Here is a 20,944-nt window from a genome sequence, read left to right as displayed (position 1 = left end):
AGGGCACAGTGCCTGGCACAGAAGTGGCTGTTATCATTCCCGGCTCCACGGGCCACATCCATCAGGCTGGGTATGCCTGTGCCCTCAGCTCACCAGATGCTCCAGGACAGCCCTCTGCTGCTGCCCAGGGTCAGGGGCAGTGTGAGGGCGGCAACGTGATAATGCAACAGCCTGGCCTGAACCTGAAGAGCTGTATGTTTGACAGTTGCCAAGACCTGCTCAAATTAGGTCTTTATGCACGACAACATTGCTCCAGAAAAACAAAAGTGCAAAGAACATTTTCTACTTAAACTGTGTTTTAGGAGGACTCGGGAAGATTGGTATTTAAAATAATCAGTAGCAAATTCTTTTATAAAGTGATGAGTGGTTTGTGTCTCCAATCATCCCCTTCCCAGTTACTGTGTGTGGTGAATTCTGATTTCAGGTGTTGAGTTCTCTTAACTAAGAGATTTAACTAACAACATTGTGCTTTGGGTTCAAGCTATGTGTTTGGGAGACAGATATATATATATGTCTCCCATATATATATATATATATATATATGATTTCTCATAATATTCAACAAACAAAGAACTCTGGCAGAATGTGCAGGAGTCTGAAGTTCACTAGAGGCCATGGGACAGATCTCCCCAGCGGAGCTTCCAGATGTTTCCTGAAAAAGAAGAGAGGAAGAGTGAGGTCTCTGTATCATGTCTCAAACCTGAGTGAAGCCAGTTCTGGAACTCGAGGCTTGTGGGGGAGGGAATAAGGTCTGAAGGGCCGAGGACCAGGGCCTCTCCTCTCCTCAGATACCCTCTGCCCTGTATGGGTAGCTGAGGATGGGAAGAGAAGGAAACAAGGGAGAGAGAGAAGGTAAGAGCAGAAAAAGAAGGCTGGCAGTCACCTGGGGGCTGTTTGCACCTGCTCATCAATGGGGGAGTGGATTTTAAAACACCCCCAAAACAGCCATGTCTTGGCCTTGTCTTGAGAGATATGTGCTCAAATACCCTCGAATGCAGGCTTGAGAACCCACTCGAGGCAGGATGCCACGTACAGGCAGAGAGAACAGAAGCCAAGGGAATGAGCCAGGCCAGCGGAGGAAGTGTTTGCCCTTAGCCATGCTGGCCAGGGTGACCAGGTTGGATAAAATGCCCCTCAGGAAGCCTTGGCAGTCAGCAGAAAGTCTAGGGATTGCGCCGTCCTCCAGGGTTCCACCCAGTGAGAGAATTGCACTCAAGACCCTAATAGCCACCCTGTCTGGGGCATCTGCAGAGGGCCAGGCACTACATACATTACTGCATTCAACCCTCAGTGAAGCCCTGGGAGGTTGGCACCATCTCCCCCCTCTACAGGGTCACTGCCGTGGTCTCACCCAGCTTGTGTGCCAGGCTGGGCATCCACCTCAGGTCCGGATGATTCGGGAGCAGAAGCTCAGAGCCCCTCTCGCCGCGGTGTCTAACGGTTGCAGTAGCTGAGCTCTCTGGGGTCCAGTGAGGGTGGGGAAGCCTGATCAGCAGGCAGATGCCAGGCCTCGAGGCGCAGCTGTTAAAACAGAACCTAAAGTAGACGTTGGGTGGTTGCCATTGCTGTTGAAAATCCTCTCCCCCTTAGATGAGACCAGTTAAGTCACACAAACTAGCTGTCACGATCCTGGATCCCGTACTGGACGCCACCGGGCCTTCAGTTTGGATCTGCCACTCAGCACCCTGAGTCAGTTACTTAACATCTTTGTGTCTCCAGTTCCCCATCTGTAAATTCCCCATGGGCATTTGTGAGATGGAGCGAGACAGGCTTACCGGGTGCTGGACCTGAGCTCAATGACTGGTCACTGGTCACCGTAACAGGCTGTCGCTGCAGGATTTCCTTTCTGCCTCTGCCCCGGGGTGTCCTCCCTAACGAAAGGCAGCAGCACGGAGGTGACCCTCTAGCTGGGCTTTGTTAAAGGATTAGCGCGGAAAAGCAACACAAAGGGCGCGGGGCTCTTGTGGACTGAATCCAGACTCAAGTCGCCTGCTGATGGGAGGCACCTGGGAGCTCGTGGAGGTCCCTATAGTGGAACAGGCCCGAGCCGGTGTCTTTGAGTTCTGCCTCCTAAAAGTCGAAATGAAAGTTCCTCCTCTGACTTCTTTCCAAACCCTCCTCACTAAGCAAACGCATCCTCTCCCAAGGTCTCCGTGGGTTGCATTCAGGTCGCTGTGGCCACCGTGCTGGCAGTGGCTGGCAGCAGCTGGGAACCTGGGGCAGGCGTTGGCTGTGAGGAACCACTCGCTCCTCTGGGTGACATGTCATGAGTGTGTTACGTGACGTCAGCTGCAGGCTGGTATCATGGGAGTGGTGACAATGAGGGTGGAAATGCCTCGGGGAGAGGTCACTCATTCTCCAGGGGCACAGGACCAAGGTGCAAACAAACAGAAAGGCCGGGCCCGCAGCTGCTCTGGAAGGCTGTGCGGGGCTGTCCACACACACACACTGTGTTGCCCGCCCTCCCCATCTGGTCCAGCGGCAACCCCCGCAGGCTGGTCTCTGCCCCACTCCACTTGCAAATGCTCTCAGGGAGGTCACCTGTGCTCTCCAAATCCAGTTTTCATTTCTGCCCATCCTTTCTGTGCTCTTTTTGCAACATCCGGCCCCGTGGACCACTCCCACATTCTTAAAACGATCTCCTCTATTGGAACCTGGGTTAGAGATTATTTCCATATTGCCTTCTACCCCTCTGGTCATGTTTCTTGGTCTCTTTTGCTGACTTTTCTTCCTTTACAGCCAGTATAACCTCCAGGCTCCCTTCTCTGCCACTCTTGGGGCATATTCATCCCCACACCTGGCTTCTGTCACCACCTACTTCCAGTTCTCTGGCTCCAGCCTAGACTACTCTGTTGAGACTCTGCATCCAGCTGCCCACTGGCCAGTCCCCCCATAGGCCTGTGGGCTCATCATGCTCTCAGTATCCCCCACCCCAACCTGCTCCTCCTTCAGCATCGTCTCCTGCAGTGGAGGACACCGCCATCCATCTGGTCACTCAAGCCAGGAGTGTTGTCCTCCCGACTTCCCCTACATAGGGTTGCTCACCGTATCTCATCTAATCTACCACCCAAACGGTTCTAGACTCCCTCCTTCTCCTCCATTGCCCCATTTCAGCTGATATCATTTCCTCCTGAGTTGTTACCATAACCTCTCGTAACATATTCCTGTCCTCCCACGTTCATTCTCTATCTTGTTACTGGGGGATCTTTCTAGAGCACAGCCTGGTAATATTCGTCTGCTCAAAGCTTCCACTGTGACTCCATCACCTTCAGAAGATTGCCTCAACTCCTGGGTCATCCTGCTTACCTAACTGGCTGTCTCACGAGGTAACCACAGGCAGCCTTTGGTCCGCTAACCTGCAGGCCCCGGCATGCCTTCATGTTTTCACCCACAGTCCCCTCTCTCCTAATTCTAATTCATCCTTTAGATGTAGTACAGGGGTCACCTCCCCCAGGAACACTTGCCCTGACCTGCACTCCCTGCCATTCCTATCAGAACCTGGCTCCTCCCTCTGGGTTCCTTTGACATTTAGGTAAAGCTCTTGCAGAGAGATTATCACACTGAATAGGGATAGCTGATTTACACGTCTCACCTTTCCAGGGGAACCTCTTTGAGGGCAAGTGCTGATCTTTTATCTTTCTATCTCCAGCACCTGTCACTGTGTCTGTTACTCAATAAATGTTGCTGATAAAAGTCAAGAATGAAGAGGATGTTGAGAAAGCTAATGCAGACGTAGCTTCTTAATAAAAGCTGTTATCTGGGGTCAAACCAAGGGCTAAGCAGACCAGCTTTCTGGCTCTGATAGCAGTTCCGGTGACTTTTCAGGAGGAGGGTTTGCAGTTTTCAGTTTTCATGTGAAGCTGGAAGGATCATTAAAGGTCATCACATTTAAAACCCTCATTTTACAGGGAGGTGAAGTGGATTCCCTTGGTCATACAGTTCATCAAAACAGAACTAGCCAAACCTGGGTCCCTAGACCTCATGCTCACTGCTCCTACAATTTCACTGTGCTGTCCCCTGAAGGGAAAATTAGGAGTGTTCTCTAAAAGCTCCTGAAGTCCCTTGGATACACGTTACGGCTTCAGCATCTGTGATTCGTTCTAACTTTCTTCTTAACCAATTTATATTATCAATATTCTTAGAGATTTGACAATATATATCCTGAATATACAAATATCATTTGAAAACCATAAAATTTGTGGGTGGCTCTTTGTCTGAAAGTTTATCCTTGTATTGAACAGAAGTCAACCTTTCCCTAACTTGTACCCTTGGGTGCTAGCATGACACTATCCCTCTTTAAAATGTGACAGAGCTAGAACTAACCACAATGTGGTCTCAAAGAAAAATTTCTTATCATCCTCTTCCATCAGCTGCCTGCCATTAAACCCAAAGCTGTCTCTTAGCTTCATCTTGTCCTTCTGTTTAGATCAAGTGGTGGGTCGCTATTAGGGTCAGTCTCCATAACACCTCATTCTTTCCTCTAGAACATGGTTATTTATTGAGCACATACTATGTCGTGCACCTTCCTTTAACATCTTTTAGCTCCTATTCTCTCTAAAGAATCTCTCTCTCTTTTATTTCTAGAAATCTTTATTAAGCACTTTAAAGAATTTCCATAATCCATGACTTCAAATGTTTCCAAGTAACTGTGGAGATAAGACACACAAACATCTTTTCTGAGATTTGACATGCTAAATATGCAAATCTCGAAGTGACCTCTCAGGACAGGTCTGGGGGTGGGCTGGTGCAGACGTACTGACTCCTCGTCTATCATGCGGTGATTTACAGCCCTCTAGTGGGTCTTTAATGCAACATATAAAGGGAAGCCGAGGGCAATGGAGTATGATGGCTCATTTGTTTGTTCCTTCGCTGGTACATTCTTTCAATGTACAAATGCCAACTGAATGCCTACTACGTTCCAGGCATGTTTTAGGTGATGGAGATACTGCAGTGAACAAAAGAAACAACAAAAATATCACCTGCATTAGTTACTTAAGACGAAGAAAACAGTGAGTAGAACAAGTCTGGACAAAGCTCGAGTATGAGTTTGGACACGTTAAGTTGGAGGTGCCCATTAGTCTTCCAAGGAGCTTCTTTTAAAAATGTGTTGGTGTCTTTGGGAACACCTGTAGAGCACTTGTGAGCAGAACACACAGACATAGTGCAAATAATCTCTTTATTTGAGATTTCACCAAATTTAAATTAAAACTGACAACAATCAGCATATTTAGCAAGAAAATTGTGAAGACACTGAATCAGACCCTGGGTATGGGAGCCTGGTTATAGACAAGTTCAAGCCTTGGTCCCACCCTTATGGAGCTGGTCATCTCTTAGTTCTCTCTTTCAATGTAGTCTTTGTAGTCTTCTCCATTTCTGTCTCAGTTCTTTGTTTTCTTAATTCTAGTAGAATTTGTAATGGTTGCATCTCTCTGTCTCCTTGGTACATCTACTGTCTCCACCTCCAAGACTGCACGTCAGTCCCACTCACTGGGGTATCTTCAGCACCTGGCGGAGCCTCGATTTATAGTTGTTGAAGGATGAGTTTTCGATTTAATAGGTCAGGTAAGATAGATATACATGAGCAGCAAGTAATTCAGACTATTATATGGCACATCCTAAATGAGTAAAGAACACAGTTAATTGCTCATTTAGGAGGTCACCGTGGGTTGAGGGCAGCCAGGGAAATTTTCAGGGAAGGAACTGGGCTTGAGCTGAGTCTTAAAGGATGGGTGGAATATGAAGGAAGGAGGGAGGAAGTGATGGGGGAAGGGGTATTTCCTCTAAAGTGTTCCTGATCGACCTCCACATGTTCCTCAGCCACCAATGTCCCTTTTTTCTCAGCGTCTAGGCTGTCCTGCCCCTCACTCCCACCCAATGATATGGGCTAACTTTGGCATGTTTTTAGGGTTTGTCATGCCATACCCATGTCACTCTTTACCATCTCTGTCTCTTTTCTAATGAACACTCAGCATATGAATTCCTATCATTATATCTGGCACATAAAAAGTGCTCAATAAATATTTGCTGAATGAACATATGTGCCTAGGAGCCACTCTCCATACTCTTGGGATGGCTCTTTACCCAGTATTTAGTCTCTGCCACAGGGCTGGAGGCTATCGAAACGTGAGTACTTGAGGGCTCATCCCAATTCTTACATGATTATTAATAAGCTGCTTTCTCATATTTTCATTTAACAAAGATTTTTTGCATGCCTGTTTTATTACAGGGCTTATGCTAGCTACAAGGAATTTGAAGTTGAGCCACTGTGAGATCCATATAAACAAATAATGATAAATAACAAGTTAAGGTGGACTTATGTACAAAGTGGTTCATGAACGCTATAGATGGAGGAATTGCTTGTTCTAGGATGCTAGGAAAGGCTTTCCAGAGTACAGGAGAGAAAGTTGGCACTGAGTCTTGAAAGACAAGTTGTGTCCTCTAGACAGACATGATCAGGGGTAGGGGAGTGGATAAGGGAGTGGGATGGACAGTATTCCAGACAAATGGAGTAACAGGTGCAAAGGTGGTGGTGGTAGGAGGGAACTGAGAAAGTGTGCCGGGTTTGGGGAATTGGGGCAAAGCATCAGAGCATAAGAATGGCCAGAGAGAAGGTGCAGGGTTGGATTTGAGGTGGGCCAGCGAAAGAGCTCCAGGGATGTCAATCTTTAAGAGGTACTAAAATAAAAAAATATAAAGCCAATTAACTGAGCCACTTGTGGCTCCTTACATAACTTTTGAAAACTAAACTGGTTCCATTCCCTTGAGGTAAGACAGTGCCCTTGAACGTTACTTTAAAAATCTCCTGGCTGGCAATTCCAATTATGTTATATTCAGTGCAGGTAATAAATTCCTTATTTTTAACATAAAGAGGTTTGTAATTCTTATTAATAGGAAATCAAGTTACTTTCAATCCCATGCTGATCAGATATTTAAAGAAAATTGACCTATTTATGCATTGCCAAATTATTAGCCTTCTTGTAAAGTACTCCTCCACCTTTGGATGGAGGTCTCCAGGTCCCCTCTCCCAGGTAAAAGTGGGACTGTTCCATCTGGCTGGGCGAGCTGAAAGTGTTTGTCTCTGTGCATGCCCAGAAAAGGCTGCATTCAATGAAGTATTGTCAATCAACTATGTGCTTGGCACCCCTTATAACCTATTTGGTAGTCTTTGCTAAAAAAAAAAAAAAATTTGTAGGAGTCTTAAAGGTAAACCTCTCTCTGCCTTAGAGCCACCATATTCTCCTGGGTATTCCAAAACATCAGGGACTTCCATATTGCACCCTGAGGTTTTGTACACATCCTCTGCATGTTAAACAGGCCTCTAAGTTTGGTGTTCAAAGATATAGTCTCTCTATGAGGACTACATCCTAAAGTCATGTGTGAACTTTAAATCATTACTATGAGTATCCACTGTTTTTGCATTTATTCTTCTCTTCCTGGATGTTGGAACTAAGCAAATACTATAACCTTCCTGTGCTTCCATTTCCTCATCGGAAATAACGCCAATTCCTGCTTTATTACTTTACAATACATGTAAAGTGCTTGTCCCGCAAGCACTGTACACAGTCCCGCAGCACTGTCAGCACTTATTTGCGCACCCTTCAGGGAGAGACAGTCCTTTTCATTTCTGTACTCAGTTCTCACCCAGACTTTAGCGTGACCCTGCCCCGGGCTCAGGGTACAGGAACCTGAGAGAGGAGGGCGCGTACAGAGAATGGGTTGCGTGAGAGGTCAGAGTGCAAAGGCAGCTGGTTGAGGCAGTGAGCAGAAAAGTCTGAAGAGAGGTCTCTGGACTTCGGTTGCCTTGGCGACCTCAGCCAGAGGAACAGGGTGGCGGGGAACCGCCTAGCACTGCGGCTTTCTGTGCCCCGCCCTCTCTTTGGTTTTAGCTCCGCCCCTTTCTCCCGAGAAGTCGGAAGCAGACGCCGACACCGACGCTGACGCGGTTGCCTAGCGATACACTTTTCCCAAGATGCCCAGGGTGTTGTGTTCTCCTTAGCCAATCAGAGAGGCGAAGCGGCCTTACCGCAGGCCAATAGACTGCGAGGCGGGGGCCCGCGACGGTTAAACTGGGCTGGAGACTGGGGCGGCCTGGCGCTGTGGCTTGAGGTCTCCGACTCAGTGGCTGCATATCCGCGACGGTGGTGCGACGTTCAGGTGTCCTGCGCGGGTCTGGCCATGCCGACTCGTGCGGAGGACTACGAGGTGCTGTACACCATTGGCACGGGCTCCTACGGCCGCTGCCAGAAGATCCGGAGGAAGAGCGATGGCAAGGTGAGCGCGGGCTTGGTGCCTGTCTCCGCCCCCGCCGCGGTTGTACAAACTGCGGGGGGCGCGCCCTCTGCCGCCGAAGGGAAGCGAGGGGCCTGGGGCTGTGCGTCTGGAAGGCAGGGTGCTCAGAAGAGTTAGCCATCTCCCCTCAGGTCTGTGTCGGTCCTGGGTCTCTCAAGGGATGGGAAACTGTGTCCCTTTTTCCTTTTTTTTTTTTATTTTTCATTTGTGAATCTGTTCTTAATCTTTAAATAAAATTAATAGAATGTGTCAAATAGAATATTGTCAAATACATAACACCGCTTTGCTATTTACATGAGATTGCGCATTTTTATATATTTATGTTATATGTATATATATTTTTTCCATCTTTTTTCCTTTCTCTTCCATTTTCTTCCTTTTTCCCAATTTGACCTGCTAAGGGCCTTCAGTTGGTGACAGCTAGCTGACTCCTGAGCTGTTTTTTTTTTGCGGTACGCGGGCCTCTCACTGTTGTGGCCTCTCCCGTCGCGGAGCACAGGCTCCGGACGCTCAGGCTCAGCGGCCATGGCTCACTGGCCCAGCCACTCCGCGGCATGTGGGATCCTCCCGGACTGGGGTACGAACCCGTGTCTCCTGCATCGGCAGGCGGACTCCCAACCACTGCGCCACCAGGGAAGCCCTCCTGAGCTGTTTTTAGAGAAGAGCCCTCTCGGTCATGACCATCAGCACCTCGAACTTTTATGTCTTGTAGTCAGAATTCATTTAAAATACCCATTATTCGGATTGTTGGATTCAGATTTCCCAAGGTGTGTAGGTAGACTTTACACAAAGCAACAATGGAGAGGAAATTGGCTCTGACGGAAGGACCTTTACTAAGTTCTCTTACCTTGGAAATCTTGACTTGGAATGTTCGAGGACTTTGACTACCTCTACCCCAGCTTTGACCAGCTTTGACTAAGCAACGGAGGTTAGGGGGTTGGGGGAGGTCTAATGTACCTCGTCACTCTCTGTTGCATCATTTACTGCTGAAAAATTAGGGGAAGATTATGGAAGTAAACTCAGGGGTCCTTAGGTTCATTGAACTACATTAGATGATGTCACTGTATGATCTACTTACTAGAGAAGTAATTTTTAAAAGTTTTTAAAAAGGTTTTGAGTATAATGAGTTTATTTGTACCTTGGAAATTTTTATTTCAGATCTTAGTTTGGAAGGAACTGGACTATGGCTCCATGACAGAAGCTGAGAAACACATGCTTGTTTCTGAAGTGAATTTACTTCGTGAGCTGAAGCATCCAAATATCGTCCGATACTATGATAGAATTATTGACCGAACCAACACAACACTGTACATTGTAATGGAATATTGTGAAGGAGGGGACCTGGCTAGTGCAATTACAAAGGGGACCAAGGAAAGGTAAAATCTCTTAAATGGGCCTAGTTTTGCTTCTGTTAAGCATCCTGTATTAGGATCAGGGACAGAGTACTTAGTAATGCGGAAGAGTCTTCTGGTGTTTGTTTGGTGGGTCCACGGTACTTTAGAAAATACTTGGTACGTCAGCACCCATATTTCATATCAATTTATTTCCCTATGTGTACACTTTGAAAACTAGATAATTCACATCATCCCATCTTTGTTATGGTTTTATTCAGAAGTTATAGGCTATATAACTGCTTTGATTTCAGACAATACTTGGATGAAGAGTTTGTTCTTCGAGTGATGACTCAGTTGACTCTGGCCCTAAAGGAATGTCACAGACGAAGTGATGGTGGTCATACTGTGCTGCATCGGGATCTGAAACCAGCCAATGTTTTCCTGGATGGCAAGCAAAACGTTAAGCTTGGAGACTTTGGGTTAGCTAGGATATTAAACCACGATACGAGTTTTGCAAAAACATTTGTTGGCACACCTTATTATATGTCTCCTGTAAGTATTTCAGAATTTAGATGCTTTTTAAACATCTTAATGCTAAACACTCAACTTTTTGTTTGTTTAGTAATATCCAATAGCCAAGAATTAACAATACTGTTTTATTTTAAATTTATATTTTTCCAAATGGACCACCAGACCATTAAGTTCCTGTATTAGCAATATAAATCAAGCTTTCACTGAATGACTACCAAGTGCTAAGCTCTGGGATCACAAAGATGAGATAGGTTTTGTCTCCGCCCTCAAGAGCAGCACTTCCCAAAGTGCCGTAGGTCCTGGACACCAGCTGGAACTCATCTGGGGTGATCGTTTAAAATGCAGAGTCCTGAGCCCCAAATCCAGTGAATTTGGATCTCTGGACAGGTCTTTGCACTCATCTTCTTTTTTCTTTGTTTGTCCTCCACCACTTTTTATTTTGGACTTTGTATTTTAACAGACCTTCTAGGTGATTCTTGTGCATGGAGATTCAGGACCCAGAAGGCTCACTCACTTCTGACAACATATTTTTGCAGTGTTAACTTTTTGTACTTATTCTTTTTTTATTGCCTTTTCCTACAGTGCAGCTGCAGAGTCCACCCATTTACCTGTTTCCTCAGTTGATGAATATTTTGTTTCCAAAATGTCTCACCATTCTAAAGAGCACTGCTATGCATGTCTTTGTATGAATTATTCTTTCTTCCTTTTTGGTTATTTCCTTGGTCTCGAAATGACATTTCTGGGTCAAAGGGTATGAACTGTTTATGGCTCTCTAGTGACTTTTGAAAAGCTTGAATCAATAAGTGATAGCACCAAAGTGTTGTATATGAAAGATGAGCAGATAAAGATGGAGATTTATTTTTTTAGCTGTTCACAAACATTTTCAGGATTTTCTCAGTCTTTTTTAGTTATGTTAACCAATCTGACTACAATATAAAACGTTGTAAATTAGTGATTTTTTTTTTTTTTGCGGTACATGGGCCTCTCACTGCCATGGCCTCTCCCGTTGCGGAGCACAGGCTCCGGACGTGCAGGCTCAGCAGCCATGGCTTACGGGCCCAGCCGCTCCGCAGCATGTGGGATCCTCCCGGACCGGGGCACGAACCCGCGTCCCCTGCATTGGCAGGCGGACTCTCAACCACTGCGCCACCAGGGAAGCCCAGTGATTTTGTTTTTGACCCAGATTAGACATGGCCAGAGCAGTGTCGTTTTCTCACTGGATCAGATTCCAAATAGAAAGCCTTTGATATAAAGGAAAATTATCCAGAGGTGGTTCTTGGAAAAATTGAAACCTGCACAATTCTTTTGTTCCTGTTCCCCCCTGCCCTTGTAAATAGATCAGTTTAGCCTTCCCTATGGGATTGTCAGGAAGTGGCACCAGACTCCCCTGTTGGACTTTAAATTACTAAAAAGACTTCTGAAGATTTCAGTACAGTACTTGCCTCTGTGCCCTCTGTTGAGAATAAGAGCTGTGGTGGACTGTTGTTACTGTACGTGTGGAAGAAAGGCAAACAATTAAAATAGGAAGTGAGAATATTACTTACTACTGTGGTATATAAGTGGACTAAGGGAAAAATATATAAATGAATAATTCAATTAGCCATTTATGTCTATATTCATTTAAATGTGGGCTAGATGTTATTCTAGAATTTTCTGTGGTTCTTTTAAAATGCAGTTTCTAGATTATGAATTCTTTGAGGGTAGAGGGTAGAGCTATCTCATGTTCACCTTTAACTTGCCAGTGCCTTGCCTGTAGTAACATAATAAATATTTGCGAATGAAAAATAAGTGAATGAATTATATATGACAAAGTATATTAGGATAAGATCATTGCCTTTTTTCCATTATAAATTTGAATATAAAGTACCATCTTTTTGTTGTTATGATACAAGATCTAATCAGCCTTTTGTATTTGAAATTTTTGTTATAGATATAAAATATTTATAATATAAAATTTGTTCCCTTCTTTTCCTTGAGTGAATATTACCAAACTTTAAGGTTCCATTTTTGTCCCGGGACTAATTTTATAAGTTTTAAAACAAAATGAACTTTAAACTCCTATTTTCTTACCTTTTGTTTTTTTCCCCCCTTAAGGAACAAATGAATCACATGTCCTACAATGAGAAGTCAGATATCTGGTCACTAGGTTGCTTGCTGTATGAACTGTGTGCATTAATGTAAGTACAATGACGACAGATTTTTAGTCTGAGGTTTACACTTAGAGAGATTTGTCACCTTTCACCAGGTTCAGCTTTTTGAGCATCCATGCACATTCAAGTCTGAAAGAATCATACGGTGGGTTAAAATTAAGGTAGATGGACAGGTTAAAAAAAATTATTTACAAATTAGTAATATAATCCCTGAGGCTGGATCTAGACTTGTTCAAGCTTCTAACCTGGTTAGATGTTTCTCTGTTAGACTGAGCTTAGCTCAAGGGGAGAGCATATAGGTCAAACCTGTGGAAGAAATGAAATAAAGATCTAGAGAAGCAGTCTAGGGTTTGGACAGGAAAGAGTTCTGATTCTTTCCCTTTTTTCTTTCTGTTTTTTCCCTTCTAAAGTATTCTGTAGAGCAGTGGTTCTCAACCAGCGAAGGGGAATTTTGCCCCCCAGTTTTGCCTCCCATGGGACATTTGACAATGTCTGGAGACATTTTAGTTGTCACAACTAGGGATAGCTACTGGCATCTAATGGACAGAGGTCAGTGATGCTGCAAAACATACTAAACAATGCACAGGACAGTCCCCATAACAGAATCATATGGCTCCAAATGTCAGTAGTGCCAAGGTTGGGAAACTTAGCTACAGAAGAAGATCCTAGAAGTAGAAGCATAAATACAAACTGGACCTTAAACTCTGCTTTTTGGTTTGCTTCTTCTTATATATTTTCATTTTTACATTTAAAAAAAAATTTTTTTCCCCAGGCCTCCATTTACAGCTTTCAACCAGAAAGAACTAGCTGGGAAGATCAGAGAAGGCAAATTCAGGCGAATTCCATATCGTTACTCTGATGAATTAAATGACATTATTACAAGGATGTTAAATTTAAAGGTAAAGTTTATAAGATGCTATACTGTATGTTTCCATCTCTCAGCTAAGTTTTGCAGTGTATGCTCTCGTGGAGCAATGAGTCTAAAGAAACATTAAATATATTTCTTTAGCTAAATCTACTGTTACCACGAGTGAAAACATGTATCCTTGGCACATTGCAGGCCTGCCTTCTGTGCTTTCTTTGTGTCTCCTCCCACTCTGCCATGCTAACAGATGGTTGGTAGCAAGGAGAGATTGCAATAAGGATCCAAATCCTCAGTTCCCCTTGTCCTTGCCTACCTCAAAGCGGCAGGTGGTACAGGAAGGGGCCAGGAATAATACCTTATTACTCTGCCTCTAGCTCTGAGAGATTTAGAGATCATTAGAGATGGGAATCGTGGGGGAGGGCTGACTAAAAAGAGTAGAGGGGAAATAAAGAGATTATGTGGAAAAAAATCTGGCAGTGGGATGGGGAGGGAGATGTCCTAGGGATCGGGCTGTGTAAGAATAGAGTTAAATGCTGTGGGAGTTCAAAGAGAAGGAAGGATGCAGGTGAAGTAACAGGATTGAAGGTCGGTGAGAGAGCACCCTGCTTAATGTAGTTTGGAGATGCAAGGGCAGTACGTGCCCTGAAACAGACCGACCCTAGCAACGCTACCCAGCACAGCACAGGGATTGAGCCTTCTTAGGTTAAAAGGGGAACAAAGGTAAGTTAAAATCTGCATTACTTTGTGGACCCAGAACCTCATGAGTTAAAGCCACCAGTGAACTTATTTTTCAGGTGTTTAAGACCCATGTGTGTGTGTTGGGGCGGGGGGAATGGGCAAAATGGGCGAAGGGGGTCAGTTGCATGGTGATGGATGGTAACTGAACCTGTGGTGGTGATCACTCTGTAGTATATACAGATGTTGAACTATAATGCTGCGCAAGTAAAAAAAAAAAAAAACCATCTGTAAAGGAGTCCTTTCTTTTGCCTTGGAAATGTATGCTGTTTTAAATGTAACTGCTCTTTCAGGATGAGTAGTCCATTATGTAGTGTGCCTGTAACACCGAATATTTTTTTCCCAGGATTACCATCGACCTTCTGTTGAAGAAATTCTTGAGAATCCTTTGATAGCAGACTTGGTTGCAGAAGAGCAAAGGAGAAATCCTGAGAGAAGAGGGCGGCGATTAGGAGAACCAGGAAAGTTGCAGGACTCCAGCCCTGTATTGAGTGAGCTGAAACTGAAGGAAATACAGTTACAGGAGCGGGAGCGAGCCCTCAGAGCAAGGGAGGAAAACCTGGAGCGTAAGTCTGAGTGGGGGTGAAGCACAGAGAGCTCCAGGAAGCTTATTCTAATGTATGTGAAAATCCATCTGAACAGAGGATCTCATGTCTGTGTTCTATTAGAACGTTTTTATAAATACTTGCGAAACCAAGATATGCACATCAAGCTTGCTGCACCTTCATGTTGAGCCTCTTTCTCTGAGATCAGCTGTTGTCGTCACATTGTTGGGCCGTAACTGTGACAGCCCAGCCCTGGGCTGTAGAGTCACTCTTTTCTTTATCTTTCTTAATATATGGACCCTGAGGTTTCCCATTGTAAAGAAGGTCTTAGAATTTGCCAGCGCTTCTCCCTTCTGATACGCTGCTCCAACACAGCCCGGGTCTGAAATCCTACAGTGTGTAAGACTAGATGTATTTGGGCAGTTCCACAGAGCATGTGGGTACAAGATACTTAAATACTCTGATGGGTATTGACGGACTGGGTGCTAATGAGTTTTTGATGTTGAAACTCTGTCTACTCCACTAAAGTGAGAGCTGCTACCCAGGTTTTAGGATTCTGCAAGGCAGCAGCAGCAGTGCAGCTCTGCATTTTGACATCGAGGGATGAGACGGGCTGCGACTGTCTCCTTCCCCCCTCATGGCTCACCCAATCTCGCTTCTGCAGCTCAATGCCGATGCAGACTTCATAAGTGTTTTTCTATTTAAACGTACTTACAAAGCATCTAAATGCGTTTGTTAATGTTTTACTTCCTAATGATAATTGTCTAGTACTGTGAGATACGCTGTCTGTGGGAGGTACAGCCTGTGCTTACCTGAAAATCTTTGTCTCTTCTGTCAAAAGAATTCTTTAAAAAAAAAAAAAAACCCACAAAAAAGAAACAACCAAAAACTTTTCATTAAAACTTTCCCCAGTGTTTTGTAATTTCACAAAGCAGCTGAAATCTGAACTCTCTGAATGCTGGGCCATGAATAAATAATAGCCTTTGTTAGTACCACCTAACTGAGCTGTGGTTTTTTCCCTTCTATTTGGGTGCTGTCATTCACCCAGAGGGAGAAGGGTTTGTACCGCAGCCGGGTAACGCCCGGAAAATGAACTGTTGCCCCTTCTCCGTGGAGAGCAGGGATGGCAGTAGCTCTTTGTTTTCCCCCATGAGTTATTCCCACAAATCACAACCCTTTGGTTGTGAAGCTGACTTTGTCCTTGTGCTTAAGCCAGTCCTTAGGAGAAAACCTAAGACAACAAACAACATACTAACCACACAGCATTATGAAACGGGAACAGTCCGGTTGGCTGGAGTATACAGTAGGAAACCCTTCACAAAACATGACTCATCAGAGGTCAGGCTGTTAGCCTTAGCGATAAGGAAAAGCGGTAAGATTACCAAATGTGAACTGTTTATGCCACTTGTTAATTTCTTTCTTTCTCGTTCCATTCCCTTCTTAAAGAGAAGGAACGTGAGCTTTGTGTTCGTGAGAGACTGGCAGAGAACAAGCTGGCCAGAGCAGAAAGTCTGTTGAGGAATTACAGCCTGCTGAAGGACCAGAAGTTCCTGTCTCTGGCGGGTGGTCCAGGTATGAGAACCAGCTCAGAGAACAGAAGTTGGTGCCACAAATGAGGAAACGGGCACCAGCGTTGCCCTGAAGGTGGCTTTGGCAGCCCTTTAAATTTCCAGAGTCTTGAATTTTATGATGGAGTGAATTGAATATATGCATTTCAGTGGAGATAAAAATTGTGTTTTAGCAATGACTGACTTAACTGTGATCAGAGACATGAGGCAATGAGTCAGGGTGATTTCATCTTCGGTTTTATTTGCTTTATCAAACTGTGTTCAGTATTTGATATTTATTTTTAAAAACTAGGTCATTTTATAGAAATGCTGTGCCTTTCAGATTTTTCTCTGGGTATATTTTCAAAACTCTACATTTCTCTCCATTTTCAAGTGAAAATCCTAGCATTTTACTATTACCACACGACCAACTCATATTTGCCACATCCTTCATAGAAAGTATGGCTTAAAAGGCGTGATAAGCCAGCTGTAGAATAGGCCATTACTTTTGGATCTTTGCTAAGACCCGTTCCAATTGAAACGTGTATGTCAAAGTGTGACTGCTTAATACCTGCGTATGCTCTGTAATAAGTGAGGGAAACAAATGAAACCAGTGATAGAAGTAAATCTCTTTTTTCTCAATATTGCTATCTACCATTTCAGTGTTTTTATAATATTTATTTCAACTTCTCTTAGATTCCACACTGCCATCCATAAAGATAAACTAGACTTAGATCATGATTACTGTGATAGAGTGAGGAGGAATTTTTATCTGGGTAAGCGTCATGCATCAAGCCCGTTGCCGAGAACTATATGGAAGGTCCTGTTGGGGATGGCTCTCCCAGTTAAAGAGTTTATTTACATCTTGCCCTGAGAGTCTTTGAGCAAAGGGTGAGAAGAGCTGGCAAAGGATGATGTGTTTCACTTCGTAGGACACGTAGGTAGAAGAATCTACCGGTATGCGAATCATGGCAAAGACTTAAAATGAGCTGTGGGAATGGTGTCCAATGTGGGTAGGAGGTGTTTTAAAGTACTGAGCATGTCAGAGCCCTAAGAAAAGCAACAAAGCGGTGGGGAGGGGGTGCCCTTGTGAACTCAAGACAGTTGGAAATATCCTCTCCCCATCCTTGGGCTATAAAATTCAGACATGAGGAAAACAAATAAATTGAGATCATCACAGTAAGCAACAGCATCTTTTTAAAAGCTCTACTTAGTCTATTTAATGAAATACTAATTCTTTTTTTAAACACTTTCTTATAAAACTGTCTTATTAGTAGGATTTACAGTTTACACTGTCTGTTTACAAATGTATAGGTGTTTGTGGTAATAAAGGTGGATCTATTTGAAACAATGGAGTTGAGGCCTAAAAGCAATCTCCTAAAATGCTTTGCAGAGAAGCCGTGTATGAAATAGGAAGTTGGGACAGTCAGAGGGCAGCCTGCTCCTCCCTCAGGGCGTCTCCATTTCTTTGGACTGGAACGTTCATCTCTAGCTAGTCACGTGACTTCTTACTTCCTCACTCTCATCAGGTCTCTGCTCAGAAGTCACCTTATTATGCAGCTTCATCACTGCCAACACCCCCAGCACCTCTGTCTCCCTCTCTCCGTGTTCATTTCCTTCACAGCACATACCATCCTCAAATATTCCTCATATGGGCTTGTTTATTTGTTTATGGTCTATCTCCTCCTACCACAATAGGGCCTTTGGTCCACAACGACCCATACAGTGAGCTCAGTAAATATTTGAACGTATTTCCTTTAAATGAACTCAAAGGAAAAACAAAAAGGTTTTAGAATTCAAACCTTCAAGTCCCCGACCCCCAGATAGTTGTCAGTTCCTAATAGTGTAGCCACTGTAAGTAGATTATTATTTTTTTCATGTTAAAAGAACAGTTCCCTCACTGTTAACTCGATTTACTTTTACCATGCTGAATCTTGCTTAGGTTCTTTTTGGAAGAAGTTTCTGGTCAGTTAAGCCGCTTTAAAATGTGTTCTTAAGTATTTAGCCAAAACTGTAGGTGCTCGCTGTGAAGACGAGCTTCTGCTTCCGTACTTTTCTGGAAGTAATGTGTTCTAGGTAGAATGACACTTGCTTTCAAGCATAGAGATAAATAACATTGGTTTCCAGAAGTTTTATATTGTGGCCCATAATCCTCAGTGCATTTAACCTTAAGAGGAATGTTGATTGTGAGAGAATAAAACATAGGTTCCTTGATTTTTGGCTACAGATTAAAAGGCTGATTGATTTCTGCCAACCTCATGCCCCTAACCTGTTAAAAAAGAGACAACAGATCCAAAATGGAGTCACTGGTCACCAAATGTCACCAAATCAGGACTTAATACCTAACTTACTGGCAGTTTCAGCCTCTCTCAGGAATGGAATCTTAAACCAGTTAATCTGGAATTACCTGGTCAGCACTAGTGAGGTCATCTGCCTGATAGACCCCTGCTGTCCCCTAAAGGACGGTGACCTTGCCACAGACAATCCCCCCTTTGCTGGTGTAACTTCCTGGTCCTGCCCCCTTCTACCTATAAAAGCCTTTCCTTTTGTACAGCTCCTTAGAACTCCTTTCTGTCTTCTGGATGGGATGCTGCCCGATTTATGAATCGTTGAATAAAGCCAGTAAGACCTTTAATGTTTGCTCAGTTGAATTTTGTTTAACACTCCTATCCCAGAGAGAATAAACAGGTACCCAGATTTCACATGCAAACTGACAATAAATATTTTGGTAAGTTTGATAAGTATGGAGGAGTTCATCTCCTGTTCATGAAACTCAAAAACCTTTTTCTTTTTTTTTCTAAAGAACTTTTTGATCTTACATCCTCGATAACGAAGAAGAAAGTTCATTTCAGTGGGGAGAGTAAGGAGAATGTCATGAGGAGTGAGAATTCTGAGAATCAGCTCACCTTCAAATCCAAGTGCAAGGACCTGAAAAAAAGGCTTCATGCTGCTCAGCTTCGCGCTCAAGCCCTGTCAGACATTGAGAAAACTTACCAACTGAAAAGCAGGCAGATCCTGGGCATGCGCTAGCCTGACCCAGGGACACAGACCTGTGTACAGTGTTTAATGTTGCCAGCCCTTTCGCGATGGGTATTCTACTGCTGTAGCCTGTATACTTGGTTCTGCGAGCCGTGCCTTTTCTGTAGTAAGCAGGGTGGTTTGGTATTACTCTTGCTGTTTTTCAGCAAGAATTGTACCAATGGGGCTTCCCTGGTGGTGCAGTGGTTGAGAGTCCACCTGCTGATGCAGGGGACGCGGGTTCATGCCCCGGTCCGGGAAGATCCCACGGCTGGGCCCGTGAGCCGTGGCCGCTGAGCCTGCGCATCCGGAGCCTGTGCTCCACAGCAGGAGAGGCCACAACACTGAGAGGCCCGCGTACTGCAAAAAAAAAAAAAAAAAAAGGTATTGTAAAGAACGCTTCATAGAAAGAAGAACGCTTTCTTGGCCAGTTGGGTTTTTAATCCTGTGTGTGATTACTACTGGAACATGAAATGTTATATTCTATATGTTGGGGTGGGGAAATAATATTAGAAAAAGATATTTACCCAGGAGCAGCACTTAGAAGTTTTAAGGGACTGAAGTGGTGTGCTTACAATTGTCACGTCTAGAGTTAAAATTTAAGTCTGAGGCTTTAAATGTTCTTGAGCTTAGAGAAAACCTAATTGGATATAGATTGGTCACTAATACCTTGACATCTCGCTTATAAATATCCCCTTGCTCTGTAGTTTAAATCTGTCGCCTTTTGTGAAAATCCATCACTATGATGTCTCCACTCTTTTTCTTTCCCTTTTTATCCTGTTTAACAGTATGTGAGCTGTCTGTCATTTACCCACTCTTTTTTCACTAAATAAAAGAATTCTTTAGTTTTCCTGTATTCATGTCGCCTGTATTTGTTGATCTTAGTTGGAGGGAGTCTGTGTTTGTGATATTTAGGCATTGGAGGGTAGGGAAGAGAATGTGATGCTCGCAAGAGCTATACGGCACTTTACTACCCATCTCATTTGTCCATCTAAGCCAGTGGTTCTTACGGGGGCAGTTTTGCCCCCCAGGGTATATTTGCAATGTCTGGAGATATTTTTAACTGTTATGATTGGAGGGAGGGTGCTACTGGCATCTCTTGGGTAGAGGCCAGAGATGCTGCTAAACATCCTATAGTGCACAGGACGGCCCTCACAACTAAATGTCAGAGTACCACTCTTGAGAATCCTGATCTCAGCTGAGACTTGTTGGAATATACCCGACCCTTGAAGGAAACTTATTTTGGTTTTGATGGATTTTTTTTACATGTCTGACTTTTAATATGAATTAGCAGTCCTTGCTGTGCCCATCACATTTTTCATGTGATGTTTTCCTGGCAATGCTAATCCTTTTAGCTTAATGAAATAAGACCAAGTTATGAAGGGTTATAATGTCATAAATGGGAAGAAATAGCTCCTTTATTAGTTATCTTATTATAGGTTTATTACACCGTTGATAACGTAGTTCTATCAAAGATATAATATCGAAATACAATCAGAAACTGATTACCAGGCCTTTATGGTATACCCACAGATTAATCCTAACAGAACCACTTTGATGTAAATGTTGAGTATAATTTGCAGGGCCCAGTGCAAAATAAAAATGTGCTTCAAAAAGCAGGAAACAAGTACCATTAAAAGTACATATGGGACTTCCCTGGGGTGCAGTGGTTAAGAATCCACCTGCCAATGCAGGGGACACGGATTTGAGCCCTGGTCCGGGAAGATCCCACATGCCGCGGAGCAGCTCCGCCTGTGCGCCACGACTACTGAGCCTGTGCTCTAGAGCCCGCGAGCCACAACTACTGAGCCTGTGTGCTACAACTGCTGAAGCCCACGCGCCTAGAGCCCATGCTGCGCAACAAGAGAAGCCACTGCAATGAGAAGCCCGTGCACCACAACGAAGAGTAGCCCCCGCTCTCTGCAACTAG

The 20,944-nt window shown here is 44.1% G+C and overlaps 1 protein-coding gene across 1 annotated transcript; it reads left to right on the top strand.

Moving 5' to 3' along the window:
* The first annotated feature begins 8,079 nt into the window (after nucleotides 1-8,079).
* On the top strand, nucleotides 8,080-19,823 carry NEK2 (NIMA related kinase 2). The gene is made up of 8 exons (XM_079937085.1): nucleotides 8,080-8,271; nucleotides 9,448-9,665; nucleotides 9,935-10,175; nucleotides 12,249-12,331; nucleotides 13,077-13,203; nucleotides 14,251-14,470; nucleotides 15,896-16,021; nucleotides 18,800-19,823. The coding sequence occupies exons 1-8, from the start codon at nucleotides 8,176-8,178 to the stop codon at nucleotides 19,024-19,026; spliced, it is 1,338 nt and encodes a 445-aa protein (XP_079793211.1). The 5' UTR covers nucleotides 8,080-8,175; the 3' UTR covers nucleotides 19,027-19,823.
* The last annotated feature ends 1,121 nt before the right edge of the window (nucleotides 19,824-20,944 follow it).

Source organism: Stenella coeruleoalba, assembly GCF_951394435.1.
Source record: "Stenella coeruleoalba genome assembly, chromosome: 1".
NCBI classification, from domain to species: domain Eukaryota; kingdom Metazoa; phylum Chordata; class Mammalia; order Artiodactyla; family Delphinidae; genus Stenella; species Stenella coeruleoalba.
Note: the sequence above shows the minus strand (reverse complement) of the source record. Positions and strands in the feature narration are given on the sequence as shown.

What these genes read in the sequence shown, in the direction of transcription:
- NEK2 (XM_079937085.1), top strand. Translation starts at nt 8,176, where the DNA reads ATGCCGACTCGTGCGGAGGACTACGAGGTGCTGTACACCATTGGCACG. An exon ending in GGAGGAAGAGCGATGGCAAG is followed by an intron (nt 8,272 to 9,447) that starts GTGAGCGCGGGC and finishes TTTTTATTTCAG; the next exon opens with ATCTTAGTTTGGAAGGAACT. An exon ending in TATGAACTGTGTGCATTAAT is followed by an intron (nt 12,332 to 13,076) that starts GTAAGTACAATG and finishes TTTTTTCCCCAG; the next exon opens with GCCTCCATTTACAGCTTTCA.